Raw genomic sequence first — 10,001 nt, forward strand, 5'->3', positions numbered from 1 at the left:
CAAAATGGTGGAATGAGCTCCCCATTGAAATCAGGACAGCAGATAGCTTACACATCTTCCGGCGCAGACTGAAAACTCATCTCTTTAGACTCCACTTCGTCCGATTGAATTACTAACAAAGCACTTATATACTAATATGAAGCTCAGCGCAAGTTCAGGCAGGAAGACCTATCACTTCGTATTGTACGTCATGGCAATACTCGCTCCCTTCACTAAATGATGGGGAGCGCCACTCCTCAGCTAACCTATCACTTCCCTCCATTCACAAGCCTAATTATCGCACCTGTTAATCCCTCTATATATGCTCTCCCCTTTTCTATCAGCTGTCTTCAGGGTGTCAACGCGCAACCCTCCTCCACCCCTTCGCCTCCTGCTTCCAACTCAGGGCCAAGCTCAACCTTCTCCCTTCCAACCGGACCTAACCACTTATCACCACCACCAGTGTCTAGACCCGGGGGGGGTCATCGGAAATGGTTCTTCCCTTCCCGAATGACATCCTACAAAACCTGGGCCTAATCGCCAAACACCATTTCATTCACTTGTTATAAACTGTCATCATTATGTTTCATTTATATAATGTGACCCGATAATAAACATGTATTTCATACATCACGTCTCTCCTGATTGAAAAAGGGCTGGCTTATCTAAAGCCAGTTGAGTAGCACTTGAAATGTTTGGCTCTATGAAACCTGATGTACTTATATGATTCTGTTTTCTTCAAGGTTGTATCTTCCTGGTCGAATGCACTTATTGTAAGTCGCTTTGGATAAAAGCATCAGCTAAATACAATGTAATGTAATGTAATGTAACATACAGACATATACAGATCATAGACTGTATACAGTATATAAATGGACGTAGGGTCCGTGACGTCACCCATAGGATTCTGCAGAGTTGCCGAGAAGCCCTTAGTAGGCGGAGTCGGCCACTAACGGCTCGACACAGACGTCAGAGTTCAACTCCCGCCCACTCCAAATAAGCCTGCTCCAAATAAGGGCAAAGAGGCGGGACCTCCTGCCACCGAGCTGAAAGTTCCAGAGCTAGCTGAAGCTACCAAGCTAAGCTAACATGCTCCCCATCTGCACACTGCCGTGGCATTTTACGTTTCTAAGGTAAGCGGACATGAAACTATTAAGCAAAACTATAAATAATAATCTAAGTTATTGAGTTTTTAGCATAATACTTCAGAATCTTAAAATCCCGTTTGTATGCAATTGTGCTAAATTCAACACTGGAATCAAGCAAAGATTAATATGTTTGCATGACATTAGACATAGTTATTTATATTTTGATATCACTTAATTATACGTTTAATACATTTAAGTCAAGCTAAGGTACATGTGTTGGTAGCTAGTTAGTGCTCTTACCTGTGAGGCCTCCTCCAAACAGCATAATAACCAGACTGTATCATTAAAAATAAGTACCAGTTCTAGTTCCTTGACTTTGGACAAACAATTCAAAAGACAACATGTATTTAAAGACCAATTTTTATTTGAATTTGCCTCTTAACCTGATATATTAGTTATACAGTAATAGTATTGACAATCTAAAAAAACTGAGCAACTCAACAGTCAACTTTATGTTTCTTATTGTCTAAAGCATTTTTTATTTTCATTTTCCCTCTCTCATATTCAGTGTGGACGGATTGAGACAGCGTGGTGTCCAGAGAGCTGCAGAGACTTCAGGGAGAAACCTCCGTGTGATGGACGTCCTGTCTGTTTGTTTGGCCCGGAGAGGACTGAGGGTCTTTCCTCTGCAAGGAGGACCAGGCCTGATGGAGGAGCCCATGCTGGGCAAAGCTGATACCAACTGCACAGGCCTAGTCTGTCACTTAATTTGACTAAATGTGTTTACTTATACATTTAATAGGTTTACACCTTCTGTCCATATGTGCTTTTTATTTAAAACATGTTTGATTAAGTTTTGGTTCACATTTCAAATAAAATCAAATAAAATCAAGTTTTATTTATATAGCACATTTATAAACGATTTTTGGTCGAGCCAAAGTGCTGTACATATAATAAAAATAGCCTACAGTAGAGACACTTTACAGCAAATACAACAGCACAGATTGTTCAGAATATCAGTATGAGAAAAACGACACCCTCTATCCTTAGACCCTCACATCGTACAAGGAAAAACTTCCAGAGAAAACCCACAGTTTTAAAGGGCAAAAAATGGGAGAAACCTCAGGGAGAGCAACAGAGGAGGGATCCCTCTCCAAGGACGGACGGACGTGCAATAGATGCCGTGTGTAAATCGAAGAGATAATACATTATACAGCATATAGACCGAGTGTTAGGAAATGCATGTGTCTGTAATAAGAAGATGAATCCACGAGGATGTCAGCTACAATCCTGTGGAAGCCATCAGGGAAGCAGCATGACGAGACCCAAGGCAGGACCGCAGAGGCAGGTTCAGCCACGACCCGAAGTCCACGACTTAATCCAGAACTCAGGATAGAGGATCCAAGACACAGGACTACAGCAAGAGGACCAGCCTCGACTCCGGATCCCCGGCGTAAATATACATTTCAGTAAATTGTATTTGTATTTGCACTCCTTTTCTCCATTATTCTTACTGAAAATGTTAGATTACACATTCACATCTGACTGAAGATTGGCCCCATTTATTTGTGACATTGCAAACTCTGCGGTACAAGGCACAAGTGATGTGAAGCTCATAAAGCGAGGCAAATACAAATAATCAGCTGATGGAATTCAGATGTGGAAATAGGTGCATTCGATCAGCTGACTGTTTTTATAATAAAAGTAGTTTCTTAGTGTACTGGTCTTAAAATCTCATAGCATCAGCTTTTAATTTTCCTCTTGGATGTTCTTCTTGACCCTCAGAGAAGGAGAACATATCGTGTCTTTCAGGCATGTCCTTTCCTAACAAAATTTACAGGAAACATAAAACATATTATTGCAGAACAAGTGTGTTATTTATGAAATCGGTGTGTTTGTGTGTTTAGGGGCTTTAGATATAATTATTTTGTAATTGTAATGTTTTTTTTATTTCAAAAGCGAGCTACAAAGACAATCAGATTATGAATGGAAAGTATGAAGTTCATCAACATTGAAATGTATGTTATTATCAAAATAATATTTAACTGTTATCAAAACGTAGTGCAACTGTAGAAGCTTGCTCTGTTGTCTCACTGAAATAATCACTTTTACCACGTTTTTTACAAACAATATTGAGAGATAAATAGTAGCTGTTCTCACTATGTGTTAAATATCTTTGCCTTCAATACATTACATTAGAAAGCTGACAAAATCATATTGCCTTGTTAACATCTAAATGTAACTTTTTGCATGGAAAAAACCTTAACTGATGTGTCGGTGATCTAGTATTGTTTAATGGAATGTATATCAGTGTATTAAAGTCAATACTTCATTTATTTAAACCAATATCTTTTTTGATTCTTTGTACAGTAGGAAAAATAGAGTCTTTATACCTGTGCTGAAGTTCACTGCTGTGAGAAGTCCAGTTCTGTCTCTCACTCTCTGGTCCAGCCTGTCTGCATCACCTGGAAACTTTAAACAAACAGATATATGTAAAGTACCATGTGTACAAACAATATAACTTATTCTCTTCTGTTGAACATGTTGGATTGTGTATTGTCCGAGTCAGGGTCCTTTTTATTTTACTGTAACTTTGGAAGTTGTGTTACCAATGCTTACTGTTTATTTGATACCAATTTGGTAATGCAATTAATAAAAACAACAAGGTTTGGGTTCGTTCTTCAGATGACTGTGACGTTAACGTGTAAGCTCAATAATGAACTCCAGCTTAACCAACCATATTGTAATATCTAAGTAATCATCTTGAAATATGACATTAATAATTGACCTTTCGCAAAGCCACGCCCCCCCTTGGTTACTGTTGCTAGTCCGACAAGCTGAGAGCCAGATGCGTTAAACAAAGCCATAATGGAGGGTCTCCGTAACGTCGGAGTCGCCTTAACAGAATCATTTTGGAGCAATAACGCAGCAATATCCTCCAGGTCCCGACAAAAGGGGCTACAATACGCTATGGAGGGTTATATCCACAGTATAAACATTAGAAAAGAGGGAGGCACAACATCTATAGAGGCACTTGCATACAGGTCGCAGTGCAAGAGTGAAAAACCACATGAGCTGTATGTCAAATTCGACGGAATTATTATTATTATTTTGGAATAAAACAATACAATCACAAGAGGCATTAAATGTTGTAGTTTGTCTAAAGTTAACTACCGTTTCCTTGGTGGCTTTCTGCATCCACCTTGTTGTTCCTTTGTGGGGGTCGGGGTGCCCACTTGTGCAGCAGGATTAGGGAAGTCGGCAGTAGGCTTTCCATTAACAAAATGCTACAAAGATTAAAGCAAAATATAAATTAATGATTGCCTGTTGGCTTTCTTGTTTGTACTTTGACCACAGGTAGACTAATAACGGAGCTCAGCTGTTCAGACATTATTATGCATCAAGTGATATACATGGTCAAAACGACCTAGAAGCACACAACTTACAGCTGTAGTCGTGTGACTTTAGCTAACGTTAGTTAGTGAAATTAGTTAATTTAATTAGTTAGTTAATTTGTGAATGTAATCTTTGTTAGCTAGCTAGCTACGTTAGCACGTATTTACCTTGGAGCAAACGTATTTGTGTTTGTTGATATTCGCCATATTCAGCTGGGCATGGGGCCTGCCGCATTTCTTTATCCACTTGCGGCATCTCTTCTCTCGGGTTTTGGGTTTAGGAAACGGGTAAAATATCACCCCCCCCTCTAAGCTTATGGGATATCTGCTATCCGATTTCCAAAGACCATAAGCACAACGCTTCACCATTTTCGCAATGAATTTGAACGCTAAGCTTGTCGGACTTCCACAGGGAGCCGCGCACGTGATCGAATATGATTGGACAACGGGCATTTAGGGGCGTGGCTTTGCGAAAGGTCAATTGTAATATACACATCTTATTGTGAGGTTGATTTCACATACACTACTTCGACATTAGCTTGTCTACATACTTGAGCACAGCCAATTTAAATTAACCTTAGCGATGCATACAGTTCCTACCTACATAATAAAATATCTCTCTAAGTTTCAAGGATGACCTTATTTTATCAACCTCAAACAGAAGTCTTTTGTTGTACAGTATTATCCCACTTAACGCTTAACACTTGTCTATTTCTTTTTAACCTTTATAAATATAGTCTATGACAGCCAACCCCAATTAGCGGCCCGCGGGCCAGATCCGGCCCGCGAGAGGCAATAGCATGGCCCGCGCTGATCTACTGGCATTCACTTGTTATAACATAAAAACATAAAATAAAATGTCCGCGGTTTCGCTTTATTTTGACCTCCGTCGACACTCGTAGACCTGACCCATGACCTTATCGCGTGCATATGCAAGACGTGCTTCGCGCGCTTGACTTACTCGTCACCACCTGGAATAGCGGCAAACACATATAAACAATAGCTCGCCAGCTAGCCGCCTGTCATCCCAACCCAGCGATTGACCAACATGACACTAACGGGCCGTGGATAACTCAAACCCAGGATGGAATTCGCAAAGAAGAGGAAGGTAGACCAGGAGAACCGTCAGTTCAAAACTGACTGGACTGAGAAGTATTGTTTTTTTTTACCGGACCACGTCAATGCTAAACCGACTTGTTTGATTTGCATGCAGAATGTAGCTGTAATCAAATCAGACAACCTGAAGCGGCACTTCACCTCTATTCATGCTGCCAGTTTTAATGCTAACTATCCAGAGAAATCCGACCAGCGCACACAAAAGATAGCAGGTTTGCTTGCATCATACAAGCACTCTGTTTCCACAATGTCGAAAACAACATCGGCACAAGAGAGCGCAACAGCTGCCTCATTGCACGTCTCTTGGACGCTTGCTAGAGCCAAGAAGCCGTTTGCTGATGCTGAGTTAATTAAACGGTGTGCGATAGACATGGCTCATGAAGTTTTAAATCATGATGAAAAACAACAAAAAAAGGTTGTAGAGCTATTAAAGCAGGTGCCGCTGTCGGCTAACACGGCAACCAGAAGAGTAGAGGTTTTAGCGGAGGAGTGTTTTTCCAGTCTACTCACGGATTTGAAGAAAACAGAGGCTATATCCTTAGCCATAGACTCCTCCTGTCTGTCTGTGTTCGTACGATTTTTTGATGGGAAGATATTCCGGGAAGAGCTGCTGTGTTTGCTTACTCTGCCCGGGCACACAACCGGGGAAATAATCTTCCACGAGCTGACACAGTTCTTCGAAAAGAATGGTTTGAATGTGAGTCAAATCGTCTCTGTTGTAACCGACGGGGCTCCGTCGATGGTTGGAAAGCACAAAGGCTTGGTAAGCAGGCTTTCCGCCGTTAACCCGGCGCTTCTGACATTTCACTGCATCATTCACAAATCAGTGTTGTGCGCAAAACTGTGTGGAAAAATGAAAGAAACGATGGATACTGTGACGAGACTGGTTAACTTTGTGCGTGAGAGCTCTAGTCTGCAGCATCGCCTTTTTAGATCGTTGCTAGAGGAAATGTCCTCTGAACACAAGGATCTCTTACTACACAACGATGTTCGCTGGCTGAGCAAGGGCCGTGTGTTGGAGAGGGTGTGCGACCTGCGTGATGAACTGGTGTCGTTCTTATCAAGCCTGCAGGGCCAAAAAGCCCATGAGTTTTTGAGCTTTTTAACTGACACCAAGGTGATAGCAGATGTTCATTTTTTGTGTGACATCATGTCTCATCTAAATCACCTTAACCTGCAGCTGCAAGGCAAGAACCACACTGTTGCTGAGATGTACGAGGCGGTTGAAGCTTTTCGGTCAAAGCTGCACCTTTTGGAGAGAGATATTCATGGGAGGAAGCTGCACTTTCCACGTCTGCGTGAGCACTGCGAGAAGAATGAAATGCCGGAAGATCCAGTAATGAAGGATTTTGTGTCAAAACTGGCAGAAAACTTCAAGGAGCGATTTGAAAGCTCCCCTAAAATCTCACGTGACATCCTCCTCTTCCTCAGACAGCCGTTCTCTGTGTCAGCAGACGGGCAGTGGACTGGAGAGGCCAAAAGGCTGGTGCCTTCCATAGAAGAGGGAGCTCTTCAGATGGAGGTCTTAGAGATGGGAAGCTCTGAGTTGCTGAAAGCTCAACACAAGGATGCACCAGTGTGTGACTTTTGGATCAACATGGTTCCCCAAGCTCGTTTCAAAAACACCAGAGCTATTGCTATGTTCCTACTCACAATGTTCCCCTCAACATACATCTGCGAATCAGGATTTTCTTCAATGAATGCTATCAAAAGCCAGGACAGGAACAGACTCTCCAGTGCACATCTTGGACAGTGCCTCAGGATTGCCACAACAGAATACAAGCCCAACATCAGACAGGTTGCCTCATCCCGCCGCTCTCACTTCTCTCACTGATTGGTGAGTGAACAACATCAATTTATTTTTGCAATTTGTCAATTCTATTGTGGTATAATAATTATTAAGACAAAAATAACCATTTTATAGTTATATTTTATATGTACATTCATTTCCTAAATAAAATGCTACGCAGCGTAATTAAAAACAAATTATTAATATGATAGATAAAAAACCTTGGATAATGCAGGGCTTTTAACAACAGCCCACAAACTGGTTAAATTGAATACAACATTAAAATAATATATTAAAAATAAAGTAAAAAAAAAACAATGCTATTTGTTATTTACAGCCTGATATTATTTGGTACACATATTTAAAAATGTTAAAACTGATAATGTGGTGAATTTGGTACGACATTATAAAAGTAACTAACTGAAACTCTCTCTCTGTCTTCCTGTCTTTCCCAGTGTGTGTGTGTGTGTGTGTGTGTGTGTGTGTGTGTGTGTGTGTGTGTGTGTGTGTGTGTGTGTGAGAGAGAGAGAGAGAGAGAGAGAGAGAGAGAGGAGAGAGAGAGAGAGAGAGAGAGAGAGAGAGAGAGAGTTACAGTGTTTGCTGAATTGGATGTGGACCTGTCTGACTATTTGATCAGAGTTCACTCTGTTGTTTTTTATTTTTGTTTTATTGTTATGCCCCATCAGACCACAGCAAAATCATTTGTATTTGTTAAAGCATTTATTTATTATTATTGTTAATAAATGTTTGATTTCGGTCTAATTTTGTTTCAAGGATGCATTTTTCCTTTACTCTCAACACAGGGTTTGTTTAATTACTACTGCCACTACTACAACAATTATAATAGAGGTAACATCTGCACATAGTGTAAAACAACTTTTAGTGACACATAGCATTTTGGCCCTTAGCTTGTCATGCTTGAAAAAAATTGGCCCTTTGGTAAATATAATTGGGGAACCCTGGTCTATGATTTTAACTTGGAGGCTACTATTAGCATCATTAGTACCTATGTAGCTACCACTCGCTTACACGCTAACCCAAGTCTTAACATTCATTACGTAGCTGATTTAAATCATTAACACATAAATAAAGTACTCGAATTTCACTGACTGCAAAACCGTCTGTTTTAACCCCAGAGCGAGTCACAATAGTGCGATATATAAGCATGAAGAACAAACAACCACGGCCGGATCAAGTTGTGTTCCCTGGATGAACTGAGCATGCAGAGTCCCTGTAGCTAGCTTCACGGAGCAGCTAGCAGAGAGACAAGAAGCTAGCAGCAGCAGTCATTGAACGGAGCTGTCACTCAATGTGACCACGCCCTAATTGATGCATAACTTTAAGACTGAATATTAATGAAACAGATGAGTTGAGAAAAAATTCACTCCAGGATCCATAGACAGGAAGGGGGGATCCAACTATACTGAGAATAAAATGTTTTGAAACCACGATGTAAACATGTTTATTTCTGCTGTAAAGTTGGGCATTTTAACATTGGGGTCTATGGAAATTGCTCCCTTCTGCAGACTGCTCCTACTGGCCACTAGAGGAACTGCAGTTTGAAGCACTTCCTGATTCGCATCCCGGAAGTGGCCCAGAGTTTGCCGCTTGGTACAGCTGTAAGAATTAGCATATTGGATAGCTATACAAGGTATTTTAGTACTAGGGCAGTTAAAAGTAAAAAGCATGGAATTATTACCGTAACACATTTTCAGTGGTTATCATACATCAAACAGTGTTGACTAGACAGTTTCAAATTGTATCATGGTGACCTTCAATTGACTCCTAGTCTCCGTCTGTGAAGCTAATGGCTTAGTTTTCGGAGTTTTCAAATCCAGTGTCGAACAGATACCACTACCACCAATGAAATATTGAAGTGTTTACAAAATCACATCCTCAATGTTTGCCTCCTTCTCGCTCCCTGTTCTCCCTTCCCTTTACGCCCTCTCCTGCCAATCATCTGCCAGAAATTATGCAGATTTTTCTCTTTGAAAATATGCGGCATTCAAAATAACATCCCTCCATCGCCCCCTAATCTGCAGGAAAATGGATGACCTTAACTTTGTCTATAGAAGCAATATTTCACACCGTTTTACTCTCACTCATTCTGTCTTTCTGTCTTCCTTTCTCTCATCAGCTTCATTAGAGGTTTAGCTGACAGGAAGGCGTGGTTGAAACGCATGTGAATGTGTGTGCAGTGAACCCACTTTAGTTGTCCTTGACTGTGTGTATTTATGTCAGCATGTGTCAGTTATTGGCATGAATTTAAAAGTGTGTTTTCATGCTTGTGTGTGTCAGGGTGTATTTGGAGGATATGATATGTGTAAAATAATGCAGGAGGAGGATGTGGTTTCTGTATAATGGGCTGCCATCAACTTTCCCTTTCAATCCTTCAACCTTGAACTGTACTGAGCCAGATTTACTGTGTGCTGACCTGAAATATGCTAACGTAAGACATTTTCGAACAGGAATCGAGGGGGTAGTATTTTGTTGTGGATTGTTTTTGAGAGAACAGTTTCAAACTTCAAATTAACTTACAAGCAAAGCAAGTACGGTTCAAATAATTGAGTAAACAAGATAGAGCACCTGCTGTGGATCAGGATGGTGGAGACAAAAGCCTAAAGGTTCTTAAGA

At 40.8% G+C, this 10,001-nt stretch overlaps 1 protein-coding gene across 1 annotated transcript; it reads left to right on the plus strand.

Moving 5' to 3' along the window:
- Positions 1–979: 979 nt before the first annotated feature.
- LOC307039939 (protein FAM200A-like) lies at positions 980–8,347 on the plus strand. The gene is made up of 3 exons (XM_079682396.1): positions 980–1,112; positions 1,636–7,415; positions 7,962–8,347. Exon 2 carries the CDS (start codon positions 5,547–5,549, stop codon positions 7,410–7,412), a length of 1,866 nt encoding a protein of 621 aa, XP_079538522.1. The 5' UTR covers positions 980–1,112; positions 1,636–5,546; the 3' UTR covers positions 7,413–7,415; positions 7,962–8,347.
- Positions 8,348–10,001: the final 1,654 nt, after the last annotated feature.

The sequence above is a fragment of the Notothenia rossii genome (genome assembly GCF_949606895.1).
Source record: "Notothenia rossii genome assembly, chromosome: 5".
Classification (NCBI taxonomy): Eukaryota; Metazoa; Chordata; class Actinopteri; order Perciformes; family Nototheniidae; genus Notothenia; species Notothenia rossii.

Bases quoted from the DNA above. Each gene is read 5' to 3' on its own strand.
- LOC307039939 (XM_079682396.1), top strand. From the start codon at position 5,547: ATGGAATTCGCAAAGAAGAGGAAGGTAGACCAGGAGAACCGTCAGTTC.